We start from the raw sequence: 20,017 nt of genomic DNA on the forward strand, positions 1-20,017 counted from the left end.
ACTGCTTTGGTTATTCTGACAACACACTATAATCTAGGTCATTGTATAATCTGTATAAATGTTATTTTGCAATGCAAAACCTAATTATTAATTTAAGTTTCCTCAAGCACTTCCCAAAAAGCCCAAATACAGTTGTAAGAAAAAGTATGTGAACCCCTTGGGATTACGTGGAATTGGGCATAAAATGTGCTCTGAACGTCATCTAAATCACAACAATAGAAGAACACAGTCTGCGGAACATAATACTACACAAACATTAGATGTTGCCATGATTTAATTGCACATAACATGGAAACATTCACAGTGCAGGGAGGAAAAAGTATGTGCGGCCCTAGCTTAATGACTTCTCCCAGAGCTAATTGGAGCCAGGAGTGAGCCAACCTTGACTCCAATCAGTGTGATGATATTGGATGTGTTGCTGACAGCTGTCCTGCCCTTAAAAAACACACACCTGTTTTGGGTTTACTGGTTTCAAGAAGCACTGTCTGATGTGAACCATGCCTCGCAGAAAAGAGCTCTCAGAAGACCTACGATCAAGAATTGTTGACTTGCATGATGCTGGAAAGGGTTACAAAAGTATCTCCAAAAGCCTTGATGTTCATGTGTCCATGGTAAGACAGACTGTCTACAAATACAGAAAGTTTAGCACTGTTGCTACTCTCCCTAGGCAAGTCGCCCTGTAAAAATGACTGCAAGAGCACAGCGCAGAATGCTGCATGAGGTAAAGAAGAATCCCAGAGTGTCAGCTAAAGACCTACAGAAATCTCTGGCACATGCTAACATTTTTGTTGACACATCTACAATAAGGAAAACATTAAACAAGAATGGAGTACATGGGAGGACACCACGGAGGAAGCCATTGCTGTCCAAAAAGAATATTGCAGCACGCTTGAAGTTTGCAAAAGAGCACCTGGATGTTTCACAGCACTACTGGCAAAATATACTGTGGACAGATGAAACCAAGATTGAGTTGTTTGGGAAGAACACACAACACTATGTGTGGAGGAAAAAAGGCACAGCACACCAACATCAAAACCTCATCCCCACTGTAAAACATGGCGGAGGGAGCATTATGGTTTGGGGCTGCTTTGCTGCCTCAGGGCCTGGACGGATTGTTGTCATTGATGGGAAAATGAATTCCAGAGTTTATCAAGACATTTTGCAGGAAAACGTATGACCATCTGTCCGCCAACTGAAGCTCCGCAGAGGACGGGTGATGCAACAGGACAATGACCCAAAGCATACAAGTAATTCAACAAAACAATGGCTGCAACAGCGCAGAATACGCCTTCTGGAGTGGCCCAGTCAGAGTCCTGACCTCAACCAGATTGAAATGCTGTGGCATGACCTTAAGAGAGCGATTCACACCAGACATCCCAAGAATATTGCTACACTGAAACAGTTTTGTGAAGAGGAGTGGTCCAAAAGTACTCCAGATCATTGTGCAGGTCTGATCTGCAACTACAGGAAACGTTTGGTTGAGGTTATTGCTGCCAAAGGAGGGTCAACCAGTTATTAAGTCCAAAGGTTCACATACTTTTTCCTCCCTGCACTGTGAATGTTTACATGTTATGTGCAATTAAACCATGGCAACATCTAATGTTTGTGTAGTATTATGTTCAGCAGACCGCGTTCTTCTATTGTTGTGACTTAGATGACGTTCAGAGCACATTTTATGCCCAATTCATGCAAAACTCCACGTAATCCCAAGGGGTTCACATACTTTTTCTTGCAACTGTACACTCCACAAAGAATCCTCCATCAGTGAAAGAAATGGGACTAACTACATTCTGTTATATTCAATCATGTTCTCACATACATTAATATGCAGCCCTCACCAAAGTAGGTTTGAATGTGATTAGAAGTTGTGATACATGTTGGGTACTATCATGTTGATTAACATGTTGGGTACTATTTTTTTTACACGAGTAATTCCGTATGTAAAAGCAGCAAGGAAAATGCTCCAGCATCACCAGCAGGTATTTTTAAGGCTCACTAGTTTACTATCAGGAGGGAAAAGGATGGACTGGTGCAATACTGCAATTTTTGGATACAAAAAGAAATGTATTCTATGAGTAGGTTATCCTTCCAGGATGCACTTCAAGGCCTAAAGCAGAACGAAGGTGCAAAATGTATATATACTAGAGTTGCACCAATACCGATATCAGTGCTGATACTATGCACCTGCATGAGTATTGGTACACGCGCAAATGCACCAATACCAAAAACCGATACCCTAAAGTTCATTTCTTTCAGCAGGATTTCCCTGCTGACAGCTGAAATGTAAAAGAAACAATGCCGGCATTCACGGGTTTCTAAGGACTGGGGCTGTCACGTTTAACAATCAATGATATTTCAGCTGTCAGCTTCCCCTTTCCCTCTCGCCAGGGCCTGAGCCAGCAAAAGGCATCAGAGGCAGGGTGCTACGATGGGGGGAGGGCCGGTAAAGTCCCCAGACATAACTTGCTGTCACAGTGACTCCGCATGGCTCCAAGCTGTCACATACCCGGCTGGAGGATGAGCCAGGTATAGGAAAAAATAGGAACCAGAGGAAGGAGGCGTAGGCAGAGGCGGAGCCTGTGTGTGGACAGCGACGATACCCCCAGCTCTCTGACCTGCACGATCTGCTACCAGGACCATGAGCAGGTAATCCATATGATGTACTGCTGGGACATCACTGTCCACCGATTTACTACACCCATCAGGGATGGAGATCCCTTCCTGTCTCCTGTGTCCAGAAGTGAACAGCACACTGGATGGGGGGGGGGTGCTCATCAGATGACACATAGCCTGCACTGCACACACGTCATCAGACAGTACATTTGCACACATCTATGGGATAACTTTCATATCCTCTGCACTTTGATCCTTCCATATACTCATCTGACAACCCTGGCTCATTGATTATCTTATCTCCCCCCCCCCCATGCAGTGGGGCTATCCCACACTGTATGGGTTAATTTCTCATTTTTAGCTAGGGGTTCACCCCACCCAACTCCCTAACCCCCCCCCGCACACCTCCCTAACCACCCCTCTATCTACTCTCCGTAGACAATATGTATTGGTATTTTGGCATAGGTGAGTACTTAAAAAAAAAAAAAAAAAAAAAAAAAAGTATTGATACTCATACTGTGTTAAAAAAAAAAAAAAAATAGTATCAGTGCATCCCTAATATATACCATGCAACAAAAACTCTAACATTTCTTAAACATAGAAGTAGTAGTTTGCAGAAATGTGGCACGCAGTGGTCAGTATCTTAGGTCCCAGCATCTGTTGGCTTGCAACTCTACAGCCTTTCACAGGGTACTGACGCTGTTACAGATTGGAGCAAGATTACATCACAATGGGCATGTCTACAATCGAAGACCAGTGTGGAGCAAAAGGTCGTAGCTTGGCACTGTAATGGCCATGCCTATGCCCCAACAACCACCTCTAGTATAGCGGAGGCTGCTACAGGGACTCTCTTCCTCCACAGAGATCGGCCAGGTATGCAATATACACAGATTGGCCAAACTGAACCAATGTTCTATGCAAAAAAAAACATACCTGGAATTCAGCTTTAAACGTTCTGTATCTTACATAGACAAAGTTTTCTTGTAATTTTCAAATCAGTAAAATCCCAATTAGTTAAAAATTAACATGACTTTTTTGTCTAGGAGTCAGGGAACATCTGTTCAGTTTCCCGTACAGCCATCCTCCACCACCTTCTTTTCAAATGTGGCATTTTTAGGGTGATATCAGCAACAGTGGCCTCCAACCTACAGTGCTAAGTTGACAAACATTTCTTATTAAAGACATCATGATACCATGTGGTGACACTCACCTTCCTGGTCCGTAGGGGTTAGGAATCAACTTGAAGGGATCAGGTGGGGGTCCTAGCACAGAACTCGGAGGTGGGAAGAAAGCAGGGTTTAGATGAAGAGCAGGAGGCACACCAGTTGGGGGAGGCATACCTAAGAGAGGTGGCAGCCTTGGTGGAGGAGGCATGAGGTGCGGATAGTGCAGAGGAGGAATTGGAGGAGCACGGTATGTAGGAGGCATTGAAGGTGAAGGAGGAGGTGGAACAGATATAGGAGGTCTCGGCAGAGTCATGACAGGGATGCGGGAAGGGCTTTCCATGAAAGGAGGCCGTGCAAAGTACGGCACTATGTTTTTAGGAGTCTCTGGGTGTGGTGATGAAGCAGCAGAGTCATTGAAGTTTGAAGAACAATCTGCTGAGTCCACAGATCCCTTTGAACTAACTCTGGGAGGAATTTCTGTAGAAAAAGAAAGGAGAAAAACAGGAAGCAGAAATTTGACATTATGTTGCAAAAGTGCGGCTCAAACTTATCACATATAACTGAAAAAGAAAACCTTGAAATGAACCTCAGGTGACAATTCAAGAACAGATCTTAATACACTCACTTCCTTCTCTGTGGATCTACTACACTGCTGCAAATCAAGCTACACATAACTCTGCCAAAACCTATAAAAGGAAGCAACATACCAAAATGAAAAATGCTTTATTGCAATAGTAAAAGCACTAAAAACACTAACCCACATAATATTGCATTGCCATGTGTATGTCGAATGGGGTGTAGTATCTTCCCTGCACAACTGAAACTCATTGACAGCAAATCAACAATCCTATGAGTCACAGGGTTTGGGGTCAGTCCTTAATACATTCAAGATTAAGAAAACTGTAATGTCATACCACTGGTGAGCACTAAAAAAAAAAAAAGTAAGCAGTCCCTCAATATACATGCCCCTAGTCCCCTGTGTACAGTATGTGACACATAATTATATGCCACATAAATTACACACGCTTAGTTTAAGTAGAACAAATATTCAAGATTAATAAATTAGAAATACCCACTATTCCTACCAGATTTTCCATATTTTTCACTCCATAAGACGGACTCCCCCCCCAAAGAATGGGGGAAAAGGTCTGTGCGTCTTATGGAGCGAATATGGAACAGCCAGCCCAGTATTCTCCCCGTGTTAGAATACCGGGCTGGCTGCTCGTCTCTTCTCTGCAGACCTCTAGCAATCCCACCTGTTCCTCGGTCCAGCGGTGTCCTCAGTCTTCTCTTCCCGGCACCAGCATGGGCACTCGGCTGTGACAGCTTGCAACTTCACAGCCAGGTGCCCACTGCGCATGCGAGAGAAGCGTGCGCTTTGTGAATGGCCCTATAATCTTCTGAGACCTGTCACGTGTCCCAGCAGATTACGGGGAGGGGGGGGGGGGGGGGGGAGGACAACTCCGTGGAAGTGGGAGCGTGTACCTGTCAAATTCGGTTACCTGCTCCCTCCGCTCCCCAAAGGCCCATAGTCTCTGGTCATCGCCTGTGCTGTGTCCGCAGTCTCTGGTCATCGCCTGTGCTGTGTCCGCAGTCTCTAGTCATCCCCTGTGCTGTGTCCGCAGTCTCTAGTCATCCCCTGTGCTGTGTCCACAGTCTCTGGTCATCCCCTGTGCTGTGTCCACAGTCTCTGGTCATCCCCTGTGCTGTGTCCACAGTCTCTGGTCATCGCCTGTGCTGTGTCCGCAGTCTCTGGTCATCGCCTGTGCTGTGTCCGCAGTCTCTGGTCATCGCCTGTGCTGTGTCCGCAGTCTCTGGTCATCGCCTGTGCTGTGTCCGCAGTCTCTGGTCATCGCCTGTGCTGTGTCCGCAGTCTCTGGTCATCGCCTGTGCTGTGTCCGCAGTCTCTGGTCATCGCCTGTGCTGTGTCCGCAGTCTCTGGTCATCGCCTGTGCTGTGTCCGCAGTCTCTGGTCATCGCCTGTGCTGTGTCCGCAGTCTCTGGTCATCGCCTGTGCTGTGTCCGCAGTCTCTGGTCATCGCCTGTGCTGTGTCCGCAGTCTCTGGTCTTTTTTCCTGTTTTCCTCCTCTAAAATCTAAGTGCGTCTTATGGTCAGGTAGGGCTCGTTCACATCATGGTGCAGAGATGTCAGTTTTTCTAGAAGTATTCTGCAAGGGCACAACAAAATCAATTGTTCTCTATGTGCCCTGTTCACACCACAACACTAGTATCACATGCAGATTTTTTCTGCACAGGCATCTGCAACATGTATAAAACTCATTGAAGCACGCATGAAAACTGATGTCTCTGCATGTGAAATCTGTTCGTCAGTTTCCATGCATGTATGGTGTGAACAAGCCCTTAAACCTGGGGTATATGTATAACTACTGTATAAATGAACCACAGATTCTGGCTGCAGATCTCCAAACAGTCCAAAACTAACACTAACTTCTACTTGATAGTTTTTTCTTCTAGGCTTAAAGGTGGTTTTAACATAAGCCAAGCATTCCGCTATGATCTTACTCTTTCGCGCCAAATCTTCAAAAAAGGAAAGGCTCTGGCGGTTTGCTGGTCGAACATCAGGCTTCTCCCCATTTATCTTCTTGAGAGGCAACTGTTCCAAGATCTGGTTTGCAGATGTTTCTGAGGAAACCACCACTTCTGCATACCTAAGGAGGAGGAGGAAACTTTAAGACGGAATCGACACTTTTTACATTAAAATGAAAATCTCCTTTTTTCTGCATGAAAAGCATTTGGTAACATTCACAAACGTACATGTTCACATTTCATACCTCAAAATGGACTTAAGAAATTAGAAATTCTGTGTGGCCTCCAGACCGATGGAAAGGCAGGAGAAAGACTTTCCCTTTGCTTTCCTCTTTGGCTATGGGTAAGCTATTCATACATTCCTGCTTGAGAATGGAGGATAAAGGAACATTGCTCCCCATGTGTTCAACTGCCTTAAAGTACAACTAAACACAAAAATGAAAACACTTCAATTAACCCCCATATCAAAGCTAAAATCTTAAATAAAAAAAATAAATCCAGTTCCACCTAATTACAGTTTCTTTCAGCAAGAAATCTTTGCTAATTAGCACTGATTTTTGTTGCTTTCAGAAAAAAAAAAATCATCTGTTAAACACAAAAATGGCAAAAGGAGACATAAGCTGGCAATACATATAAAGAAATCCATAGAATCCATCATGGATAAAATCTCAGCTCCAGGCTATTGTATTCTGAGAGTCAGCACTGTCCTGCCTCTCCACCTTGGCTAATCAGAGAACACTTTGCATTCCCTGAGAAAAATGTAAAGCAGTATCTGAATGGCGCCCGTGTTGCACGTCTGACCTCCTGTATTTGCAGTAAGGCAGTCAGTAAGCACGGGGACCCAGAGGCTAATGGAGATCATTGGTGTACAGGTGTCTACTATAGTGATTTCCAGCTTCTAGAGGGATGCCACCGATATGGTGCATGCATTGTTAAACAGGTTCAAGCTGGGGGATGGAACACATTGGATTGGACTTTATATGTAAAGCAACAATGTCAAATCAAAAGCAATTTAGGCACCTAGAAGGCAGAAAAAACTTGAACGTCTTTGTCTCCAGGATTGATAAGGACTTTCCCTTGCTGGCCTACACATTAATAAGGTGTCCTGTAGTGATGTAGGGGTCAGCGGGAGGACCCACTGAGCATAGACACTCCTGACAGTTTCAGAGCAGTGATCAACAGTGCAGGCAGTGAGGGATGTAAGCGTTTACCTTTTTTTTTTTTTTTTTTGCAGGAAAAGCTTACTGGAGATTGTTTATGATCTGACAATGTTAATTTAAAGGCCAATTACAGCCTCCCAATGTAGTACTATAATGCAGTCAGGCTATACAGTGAGTATAGATGAGAATCACGTTTTGTTGCTTTGCAGCCTGAAATGAAGACAGACATTGTTTTTTTTATCCAGCTGTATTTACTGATATAACCCCAACATGTCAAAACATTTTTATTTTTTATTTTTAAAAGTTGATGTTTGCTTCAAGTGGAGTTCCACTTAAAAGTGGAAGCTCCGCTTATTTGACTCCTCCCCCTCCATTGCCATATTTGGCACCTTTTGGGGGGGGGGGGCAGATACCTGTTTTTGACAGGTACCCGCTCCCACTTCCGGCTCAGTTCATCACGGCCAGAAGTTCACCCCCCTTCTCTCTCCTGCAGTCTCCTGAGAACTTTCACAGGTCCCAGGAGACTGCTGGACCAATTAGGAGGCGCGGCCCGACTCGCACATGCACAGTGGGCACCAGGCTGTGAAGCCACAAGCTGTCACAGACTGGTTCCCACAGTTTAGATGCCAGCACCATGGAGGAGAGAAGGGACTGCACGCAAGAACATCGCTGGACTCTGGGACAGGTAAGTGTGTGTTTATTAAAAGTCAGCAGCTCCTGATGAGGTCCTACGACGAGACATGTAGGGTTGGGCTTGATAGCGCTACACTTGTCCTCCGAGAAGGAATTGCTTTTTTCTGGGATTTAAAGTGCCATGCACATGGTTTTTATGTAAGTGTAATTTTAAACATTTTTTTACCTAATAAATACTGTGTTACGCTATGGAAGTTTCCCTTTGATGTTTTTACGGTGGTGGAGGAGTTTTGTCGCAATCGATTGATCTAGAGGTGTTTCCACTATGGAGTCTGTCATCAGCGTATAGAGGTGCCAAGACCACACAAACGGCCAACTTTTCTGCAGGAGAGCGCTGCAACATCTCATATTTGACCTACTATTCCAGGTGGTCAATTATCTCTGGTGAGTGAGGGGGAGCACTAATTGGAGCACTATGCACAGAGAATTGCTATGGATAAGATTTATTACTGTATCACTTAATATTCACACCGGATGCGAATGGGGGTTTCTTTGGCTTTTCTTTGGAACTTACAATTGTTTTGGAACTTTTATATGTTTGCACATTATTTGGACACACACATATATTTTTTTTTATACAATTTCACTGTGTACACAGTTTATGGCATTGTATATGTGCTATTTTTAGGACTATTGTCGTTTAAGCACCTTAGATTTGCTTATTGGTTTATTTAGGATTTAGTCACTGGAGAGGAAGGATATAATTGCCAGCCCACGGGGCATTACAGCACATGCACATTTGTGGCGACTCTTTGTGTAGTAGGGAGTTCATTCATTTATTACTTAAAAATTGCTGTGCTGCCTCTCCCAAAAACTACTTTATGTCTGCACTCATACATTTGTTAACCGGTACACATTTGTGATTTTGCTAGCAGCAGCCAGTCTAATAGATTAGTCCTCTGCGCAGGTTATACACACAGTTTTTGTAGCTGATGACTTGTAGTAAACACGAAAACGCCTGGAACTCTGCTTTCAGTTGCACTACCAGGGACTGAAATGCTCCAGGAAAGCTCTTTTCATGCTGAGTTAATTTAAAATGACCACAGCTGATCATCAAATGGCTTTGTGTGCCATTGAGAAGGTGATTAGTTACACCTGACTTGAGCTTACAAATAATTTTTAGGAGAGGGGTGATCCTTTTTCTCACGGATTCTGTTTTTGAATTTTTATTTTATTTCTGCCACGTTGGTGTTATATCCTACACTTGGATGTTATAAGCTGCACTGAGTAAATGCAGCTGGATAAAACAAAAACTGTGTGTCTTAATTTCAGGCTGCAAAGCAACAAAATGTGATTAGTTTAAGGGGGGGGGGGGGGGTGATTAGTTTCTATACCCACTGTAAATACCATATTAAACATGCTCTCTTTTCTATGTCTATTAGAAAGGACGTGCAGCAGTAAGGGGTTTAAAAACCCTCTGCTAGCAACACCCTTTAAAGTTGAACCACTGCTCTCACACAGAAGCGGCAGTTCAAATTTCCAGTGGTCACAACACTTTCCCCTGCATACTGCTCCAGTCAAAACTACTGCTTATATAAGTTAAGGCTCGTGTACAAGACCTAGGGCTACATCTAAACATATCATTCCAAATCAAAGCTGAACTGCCTGGTGAAAACTCATGGATGACGGATATCTCACATGGACTGGCCATATTAAAATGTCATCCTCTGCTTCCCCTATTTGACCAATGTTATTTACTGTACACGTACTAATCCTAAATTCCACTGCTGCTGGCAGAGGACAGAAACTGAAGAATTTGGCAGACTTCTTGAAGTTCTGCATGATCTAACAGACCAGTGAACAATGCTGCAGATTTTTCCACTCTGGAAGGATATAAAGTATGGAAAGGATATCCAGTGTCCATGAACAGCTGGTCAGTGTTGTGATTATTTCTAAGCATGATACTTGCATGTCAAAAGACTAGTTGTGGAAAGGTGTTTCATCTTCACAGAAGAACACCATATGTAAAATGTCACATAGGTCCCTGAATGTAAATACTCAGAGAAAAGTAAAATTGTTTCTTCGAAAAGGGTTGTCTGTATAAAGAAAGGCCTTGAAACCTACCCTTGAGTGAGTCTTAAAACCTGTTCCACCACACTTCGAAATAACTAAAACTGGAATGTGTGCAAATAATGGCTTACTCAATTCTTCTTCAAAGGGGAATACATTTAGAACAATGGTCCCTACTTTTGTGAAAATATACCATGTCCTCCGCCACCAAGAGATTAAAATAATTGCCTCCTCGAATGTCCTTTTCATCTTAAATGGCCAATATGTAGTAACAAATGGTCTCTTATTTCCGATTACTATATGGTCTCATAGATGAACATCAGCCAGTTTCTCTTTGCTTTGACATAGCTTGTACATTCCAATTCATTCACAGTTCACCATTCCATGTGAAAGGATACACTAGGATCCCTACTTTAAAATGATGTTAGGCCCTCAGACTTTAAGCAGTTTCAGCAGCTGATTTAACCACTGAGTATGCAGCTTCTTTATCTTTTATTCCTTACACGTGTTCCAATATGGCTCCTGCCAGGACCATTGCCCCAGGTTTCCTGTTTTAGGGTGTCTCTTAGCTCTTTGTAGCATGGAGCCACCCTGTCATGCAGGGACTACATTTGCAGCTTACCAATCCGTAGATGTGGCAGATGCATTTTTCTTTTTCTGGCTTCCTTCCCACAGTTTTCACCTTGTGAACTTGCTAGCAACACACCTCCTGTATTATGGTGCCTCCACTCAGGATAAAGGTTTTACATGAATAAAAATTTGTCCCAGGCATGGATAAAAGTTTTGAGAATGACACAAATATTAATTTTCACCAAGTCTGCTGCTTCAGGTGTTCCTTTTGTCAGATATTACTATGGTATACTGAAGTATAATTACAAGCATTTCTTAAGTGTCATAGGCTTTTATAGACAATAACATTAAATTTATGCAAAGAGACAGTGTTGACCCTTCTTTTTCAAGACCTTTGCTATTCACCCTGGCATGGTGTCATTCAAATTCTGGGCCATATCCTGACTGATGGCAGCCCATCCTTGCATAATCAATGCTTGGAGTCTGTCAGAATTTGTGGGGTTTTTTTTTGTTCACCCGCCTCGACGATTGACAAGTTCTCAATGGGATTAAGGTCTGGGGAGTTTCCTGGCCATGGACCAAAAGTTTCAATGTTTTGTTCCCCAAGCCACTTAGTTATCACTTTTGCAAGGTGCTCCATCATGCTGGGAAAGGCATTGTTCCTCACCAAACTGTTCTTGGATGCTTAGGAGAAGTTGCTCTAGGAGGATGTTTTTGTACCATTCTTTATTCGTAGCTGCGTTCTTAGGCAAAACTGTGAGTGAGCCCACTCCCTTGGCTGAGAACCAAACCTATGAATGGTCTCAGGATGTTTTACTGTTGGCATGACACAGGACTGATGGTAGCACTCACCTTTTCCTCTCCGGACAAGTTTTTTCCAGATTCCCCAAACAATTGGAAAAGGGGATTCATCAGAGACAATGACTTTACCCCAGTCCTCAGCAGTCCAATCCCTGTATCTTTTGCAGAATATCAGCGTGTCCCTGATGTTTTTCCTGGAGAGAAGTGGCTTCTTTGCTGCCCTTCTTGACACTAGGCCATCCTCCAAAAGTCTTCGCCTTCCTGTGTGTGCAGATTCACTCACACCTGAGCCAGCGCTGCACTGGTGGTGCCCCAATCCTGCAGCTGTATCAACTTTAGGAGACGGTCCTGGTGCATGGATGTCCGATTCCTATCACCTGACGCCCGGGGCATGTAGTTCCAGGCATCGAGCAGGTAGGTTTTTTTTCCTACCTTTAGTCCAGGCAAGCAGTCGGCTCATCTGTCAGATGGATGCATTCAGGCGGCACCGCTGCCGCCCAATTGCTTCCACACAGCCACGTCCGCTCCCCTCCCCTTCTTGTCCTGACCCAGAAGTGACGTTATGATGTCATTTCCGGGTCCCCGTTGAGAGATTCCCGGCCATGGAGGCGGGGAAAGAAAGTAATGTGCGCCACATTACTTTAAGTGAAGCACAGGGGAGACATGCAGGGTCTTTTAGACTCCGAACACCTCAATAAAGATAACCTGTCACCCAAAAAAATATTTCTTTTTAATTGTAAAAAATTAAAGTTACACACAAGCACATACCACCCCTCTCCCCCCCCAAAAAAATTTGAGACCCCCACATATACACACAAACGTAAAAGCACACGCAGGGGCGCCTACGCATGAAAACGATCCACATATCGCTGCTCATGCCAGATTGAGAGCAATAATTCTAGCACCAGACCTCCGTAACGCTAAACTGATGACCTATAAGGGGCTTTAAAAGTGTCAACCTATAGAAAATATAGGGTACTAAAGTTCGTAGCCATTTCACGAGCGCACACAAATTTAAGGTTAGATTAAGTTGGATATCTATTTTGCGGTAATATCATGCAACATACAAAATTGGAACTACTGCTATTTTATTCTCTAGGTTCTCTGCTTTCAGAAAATATATGTTAGGGGTTTTATGTAATCTTCAGGCCTAAAATGATTTTTTAAACGTGTGCAAAAATGGCTCTGGCACCGAAAGGGATAAAGGATAAGCTGGACACTCCCCTTTCCTGAGGAGCAGCCAATCAGTGCTCATTACACTGCAAGGTTTCTCTCCTCCCTGCCAATCCCCGGGTGCGGTGCTGGAGACAGGCAGGGATGGGAGGAGGAGATAAACAGCGCAATGTTAAAAATATTTAACGGTTAAGTCGCCATAAAGCCCCTTTCGTTTTTAAAAGTCCCAGACCTTCCTAATAAAACCTCCGATTTAAATACAGTTTTAGTTAAAAAAAAATTTTTTTTAATCTGGACAAGTAGATTGTTATGAGGAAAAGTAGATTGGGACACCGATTTAGTTCGTGGACAAGTAGTTTTTTAAAACATTTCCACACCCTGTCGTGCTCGCTGGTCTTTCTTGGGCGCCCTGAAGCCTTCTTCATAACTGAAGCTCTCTCCATAAAGTTCTTGATGATCCAATAAATGGTTGATTTAGGTGCAATTTTAGTAACAGCAATATCCTTGCTTTTAAATCCCTTTTTCTTCAAAGCAATGAAGACCGCATGTGTTTCCTTGCAGTTAAATACTTGTGTAATTCTCAACACTTTTGGCCAGGGCTGTAAGCACCACTGACAGTGGTTTACACCCTGTAACTGCTACATCTACAGGACCATTTGTTCTGTTGAGAAACAGATTTACTGGCCGGATCACTGGGTGAAAAAAAAGGAAAGGAAGCCTAAAAAAGAAAATGAATGCAGCCACCACATTGGTAAGCTGCAATATAATAAATGTATACATTTGGGTTTAATACCGCTTTAAAAAAGCAATGGAAACAGAATTTACCTAGTGCTGGCTACTTACAGGCAGATTTCTTATATTTGATGGCTAAGTCCATCTTCATAAAATAAATAAATCCATCCACACTGATTAACCCCTTCCCGCCGGCGCCTCCCGGCCCTTTAAGAGTTTCAGAAGCCGGGACGGGGTTTAGGGATCATGTGACCGCTGTCACGCGTCGCCACGGCAGTCACATGATCGGGAAAGGTCCCAATCGAAAGAGCAGACCGGGACCTTTTCCGTGAGTAGCGGACATGTGTGCTAACAGCGCAGGGTGCACGCTCTCAGCACATATGTTTTTTTGCTAATTGCACAAATGTGAGGCCGCTCAGCATCTAGGCCCAGACGCCGGGAGGCCGCACATTTGTGTGCGGCTGGCGCGAAGAGGTTAAATAAAATGTGCATTCATTTTTACACTGGAGCCCGCATTGCAATTGCATCACTGGATTGCAGATATGATGCTCAGGCTCCTGCAGACTTTCTTCTAGCAGTAAATCCATATGGAGATGTGAACTTTCGGTTATGAGGCTATTGGAAGTATCAATGGACTTCAAGATGACATTACTGCACTTGTGCTCCATGGAGATCTGTCTGGCATGGTGGTAGATGGGACATGTAGAATATTCATTCACAGACACCCACAGCCGCAACAAAATTTAAATAAGGAGAGAGAAGAAACATTCTATTCAATAAGTGGGTGGGGTTTATAGGATGTGTTGAGTTACACCCCAATCATGGGTGTACACTGAAACATGATCAGAAAGGAGGGCTTGAGTTTAAATAAATAAATTAAATGACCATTGACACCACAAAGATATAGCATAAAGAAACTTATTTGTGAATGTTACAAAATGCTCCCTTTTTTAAACCTTTACAAAACATAGTTTATTAAACAATATTCGTTTCTCACCCTTTGGACTGGCCATTTGCACGGTTCTCTGCAAATTTCACTTCAATAGGATCACGGATACCAAGGGACCGGATGGCAGCAATGAGCTGCTGATCTGTTGTCCACTAATAAATCAAAACACACAGGAATGGATTAAAAGCAGAAATAGCAGTTTAAAAGGCAAAGCCTAAATATAGAAAAAGACTTCCATACTGAAGGTTCTTACGTAAGAACTGTCTGTGGTTCTCCACTGCAGCCACATTTAAATTATAACTAGAAAATGAATGGAAGTGGAGAAAGGCAGTTTCAGTGTAACCAACTTCTGTGGGACTGTGTAGTACAGTGGTTCTCAACCTGTGGGTCGCGACCCCTTTGGGGGTCGAATGACCTTTTCACAGGGGTCGTCTAAGACCATCAGAAAACACATATTTCTGATGTGTAAAGAGCAGCTACTGTGTAGAAAGCAGCAGCTGTGTTGAAAGCAGCTACTCTGTTAAAAGCTGCTACTATGTTGAAAGAAGCAGTATTGGAGGTAAAAATGACACTTCATGAATTATAATTACTGGGTAAATAATTTTATGGTTGGGGGTCACCACAACATAAAGAACTGTGTTAAAGGGTCACGGCATTAGGAACGTTGAGAACCACTGGTGTAGTAGAAGACATTCCAATCCACTGGAGCATCATGAGATTTCAGCTATTTGGTTTTCCCTGAATATAGCCAAAAGAATTGTGATGTCCTCACCTAGGTGCCAGAAAATGGGGGCTAGGCAAATATAAGAACTCTTTTCCTTTAAAAGGTACATTTTAAGCCTAAATAACAGTAAGTGATTTTTGAAGGGGAGAAGGGGACTGGGCAGTGGACCTGGGTACATTACAGCAGAACTTCACCCAAAGGGGAAGTTCTGGATTAAAAATCAATAAACAGAAAATGCTGTACAATAAACCCTCAAAAACTATGTGCAGCCCAAAACCTATAAGTCCAATCTTTAAATCAAATTCTTCTCGTGTTCAAAAATTCCTCCGATAATATACCTCAAAAAGAAAAAATATTCACATAGTGCATTATCCTTTTATATATATCCAAATAATAGTGACTTCACTCAAGTGAATACCCAATCACATTAATCAGTGAAAAAGTGAACAAAGTGAAAAAAAACTGTGAAGCCAAAATAATGAAAAACCACGTGAATGTGAATCACTCTTCAGTGCTCTAATCCAACCAGCACTGTGACACTTCTAAATAAGAAATGCATACCCTTACCAATATTCAGAAAAAAAGAAGCTTTTTCATATATCTTTCCCAAAGGAAGGTGGGAGACAGTCCTCCTATTGGTCTTTACTCCATATAGTCTGCCTTCATATTAAGGGATCCCTTATGATTAAGTCGATGACGAAACGCGTCAAGGGAAGTGACGTCAACGTGCACACGAGAACCGGAAGTTGACGGCGGCCATTTTGGATGAGGGAGGATCGTCTGATTTCCCCTGGGCACTTCCTGGATTGCAGTAAAATACTTTTAAATACCTTTTAAAGCGGTTTTATGCTGTCAAAATGTGAGCACCTTAATTAAAGTTATTTTTAAGATTGGTTCTGGCAGTATTATGCTATTTGTGTTTCCTGTATACTTATATTTATATGGAATGGATATATGGAGTTTCAAGGCTGGTGGATCTTGATGATAATATGAAGGCAGACTATATGGGGTAAAGACCAAATAGGAGGACTGTCTCCCACCTTCTTTTGGGAAAGATATATGAAAAAGCTTCTTTTTTTCTGAATATTGGTAAGGGTATGCATTCCTTATTTAGAAGTGTCACAGTGCTGGTTGGATTAGAGCACTGAAGAGTGATTCACATTCACGTGGTTTTTCATTATTTTGGCTTCACAGTTTTTTTCACTTTGTTCACTTTTTCACTGATTAATGTGATTGGGTATTCACTTGAGTGAAGTCACTATTATTTGGATATATATAAAAGGATAATGCACTATGTGAATATTTTTTCTTTTTGAGGTATATTATCGGAGGAATTTTTGAACACGAGAAGAATTTGATTGAAAGATTGGACTTATAGGTTTTGGACTGCACATAGTTTTTGAGGGTTTATTGTACAGCATTTTCTGTTTATTGATTTTTTGTACATCTTTTGGGGTGAAGGTGTTGGTGGTGCTGTGGGGAATTGTATTTAATTTTTTAGGAGAGTGGTTTTTTTATTCTAAGTTCTGGATTAAGTCCTCCCCCCATTCTCTCCCATTTTAAGCAAGTCATTTTGGGGGAAACGGGTACCTAGTTTTGACATGTGTCCGCTCCTACTTCCGCTCAAATCGCCTAAGCAATCAGAGTGGAAGTTCTCCTCCCTCCCTGCAGTCTTCTGGGTCACATCACAGGTCCCAGAAGACCGCAGGATCATTCACAAAGTGCAGTCGGCTGTGAAACTGAAAGCAGCATAGCCAGCTGCCACATTTAAGATGCTGTCACCGGGAAACCCAAGGCTAGTGAAGAAGAGGCCTAGGCGAGGACGCTGCTGGATCCCTGAACAAATGACGACAGGTGTCCTTTTATTAAAAGTCAGCAGCTTTAGTATTCATAGCTGCTGACTTTTTTTTTTTTCCCCAGACTGAACACTTTAATGCAAGGTTTGCTTTAATGGGTTTTTGAGCTGGAGTGCTCATTTATTTACATTGCTAAATCTTTGTTATACTGGCGAGTACTTTGGCTGGGCACCTGTTGACTTTTTAGGAATTCCAGTCTCCTGGATTGTCCAGTGGTGAACTGTCCTGCTTTGCTACATTCCTTTGAAAGTTCTTTCAGACATTGTGATATATAGAATACATATTTTGCTTCTACAATGGAGAGGGAAAGTCAGCTGATGTAAATCTATAACTTTGAATACAATGTATACTGCATATTGAATGTGGGATCCCAAGCAAAGAGAATTACATTCTGTTGGTAGGTAAAGAGGCACATTCTTACACATTTTGATCAAAGTGTCTGAAATAAGCAAGCAAAGAGAATTACGCTTTCTAGTACTAGTTTAAAGAGACCCTGGCACCAGACCATTCATTTTATCAAAAATCTTTCTGAAGATCTTATGTACATTTACCTTTAACCACTTCCCGTCCGCCCGCTGTTTATAAACGGCAGGACGGTGTCAGTCCAGGGGCAGGTTGCCGTTCATAAATGGCACCCGCAGTTTCAAGCCGTGCGCGCTCCCTGGGAGTGCGCAGCACCACAATCCGGCGCCCTCTGTGTCCTCTGGACACAGTGGAACACCGATCGTCGGACGGGACCTCTGTGCGAGGTCCCAATCATGTGATCACAGATTGCCCAATCAGTGATCACATGCAGAGTAGTGAGCAAAATGTCACTTCTGACATCATTGCTTACTACGTGTGAAATCTGTGAATGATCACAGAGGTCACATGGTACAAGGCTATTCACAACAGCCTTGTACCATGTGACAAGCTGTGACCAATCACAGCTCACACAGTAGTTCTCAATGGCTGCAAGAATGCAGCCAGAGAGAAGGAGAAATGATTGCTTTTACATCCTTTATGGGTGTAAAAGCAATCAGTGTGAAGAAAAAAAAATCACCTCCTCCCACAAGTAGTACAGTGTCACCATGGTGACACTGTACTGCTAGGGCATCAGTATGTAAAAATAAAAAAAAAATTAAAAATTAAAAATGTTTTTTAAAAAATTATAATTTGTGCTTATAAACTAATTTGGGTTATTTTTTTTTTTTTACTAAAAAGATAACTGAATACATTTTGGCCAAGATTTATGAGGAAATATTATTTATTTGCAAAATTTTATAAGAAAAACACTTTTTTCAAAATTTTTGGACTTTTTCATTTATATAGCAAAAAAATAAAAATCCCAGTGGTGAATAAATACCACCAAATTAAAGCTTTATCGTCTCAAAAAAATGCTAAAAAATTCATATGGGTACAGTGTTGCATGACCGCGCAATTGTCATTCAAAGTGTGATAGCACTGAAAGCTGAAAATTGGCCTGGGCAGGAAGGGGGTGAAAATGCCCTGTAGGAAAGTGGTTAATGACTGGCATAGTACCACTGGATTGGCATAAGGCCAATGTGGTGTCAATATTTTAAAAGGGATCAAAATCTTTACCAAGTAATTATAGACCTGTTAGTTTAACTTCTATAGTTAGGAAGATACTGGAGAGTTTAATAAAAGACTGCAAATTTCTAAATGTTTTTTTTATTTACTGTTAGAAAACATATCCAATAGAAAAAAAAACGTAAAAAAATTAAAATAAATTCCCACGCCCGACTGCAGGACTTCTCCAGGACTTCCCCCATCCTCTGGAACTCCCTACCCCAATCCATCAGACTGTCACCTACCCTCCTCACCTTTAGGCGCACCTTGAAAACCCATTTCTTCAGGGAAGCCTACCCCACCCTCACCTAACAGCCGATCTCCTCCACTCCACCTACCACTCCATCCCCCACAGCCACTTCCTCCTGCACCACTTTCCCCTCCCTCCTAGATTGTAAGCTCGAAAGAGCAGGGCCCTCGAACCCCTCGTGTACTGTTTTGTTACTGTATTGTCTCATGTTCTGTCCCCCACTATAATGTACAGCGCTGAGCAAACCTTTCCGGCACTATATAAATACTGTATAATAATAATATCACTAATAATGACACTGGCTGGGAATGGTTTAACATCTAGGGGCAATCAAGGGGTTAAATGTGTGCTTACTAATGCTTACTCTTTGTAGAATGGGTCAGTTTTTACTCCCTGCTTTGCAGGGAGAAAAATAAAAAAGGGCACATCGCTGCTGTCTTTAGAGAGCCCTGTGTTCTTTACAACACAGGGCTCTTTTCTGTCATTCGCTGAGCCGATCACCCAGTTCTGGCCATAAATGATTGGCAGGGACCCGTTAATTAGCATGTGCTGTAGAAAATGACAGCTCAGCTGGGGTGGTGGCAGTATAACTGCGGTAGGCAGTCGCCAAGTGGTTAATGTTGGGAGTCTGACATGTGTGGATGTTGCATAATTTAGTTTCTAACATTTTAGAATGGGGTGCCTCAAGATCATTCATAATGTAAAAAGGGTGCCTTGACTGGATAAGTGTTGGAAAAACATTGGTGTAGACATCAAAAAGGCCCCAAGATTGCTACTGGGCACCACCATTTTTGATGTGATTCCAGCTACCCCAGCCCACTCAAGGTTGACACTCAATAGTATTCCTCTTTACTACTGCCTTGGCAGCTAAATGGTAGTAATGTGAGGGGAGGAGTAAAAGCCCTGGGCTGGCACAGAATAATTAGAGTCTTCCAAAAGTAGAGAGAGCTAGGACATGCAAAGAGGGAGGGGACTGTGTGAACTTACTAGTTGACTTTTTTTTTAATAAGTTCAAAAGCACATTGCAAATTAATTAAAAAATCGTGAACAGAAATGGATAAAAATAAGAATTCAAAATACTTGACTTTACTGTGTTTTTACCTCCAATTCTTTTAATTTGGGGGTAGGGCCTACCTAAAACTCTACATATAGTTCCTAAATACTTTGAGAGCAACATTAAACTTTCCCAACTCATAAAAACAAG

General features: G+C 42.5%; 1 protein-coding gene across 2 annotated transcripts in view; it reads right to left on the bottom strand.

Moving 5' to 3' along the window:
* The window catches only part of CPSF7 (cleavage and polyadenylation specific factor 7), a 47,279-nt gene that overhangs the window by 14,559 nt on the left and 12,703 nt on the right, over window positions 1-20,017 (bottom strand). For both annotated transcript variants that reach the window (XM_089655018.1, XM_089655017.1), the window contains exons 3-5: window positions 14,463-14,566; window positions 6,303-6,448; window positions 3,824-4,256 (exon numbers count right to left, since the gene is read on the bottom strand). In XM_089655018.1, coding sequence (XP_089511144.1) covers window positions 3,824-4,256; window positions 6,303-6,448; window positions 14,463-14,566 — 683 coding nt within the window. The remainder of the gene's footprint in view (window positions 1-3,823; window positions 4,257-6,302; window positions 6,449-14,462; window positions 14,567-20,017) is intronic.

Source organism: Staurois parvus, unplaced genomic scaffold, assembly GCF_062004578.1.
Source record: "Staurois parvus isolate SC_StPar_1 unplaced genomic scaffold, SC_StPar_1.0 ptg000818l, whole genome shotgun sequence".
Taxonomy (NCBI): Eukaryota; Metazoa; Chordata; class Amphibia; order Anura; family Ranidae; genus Staurois; species Staurois parvus.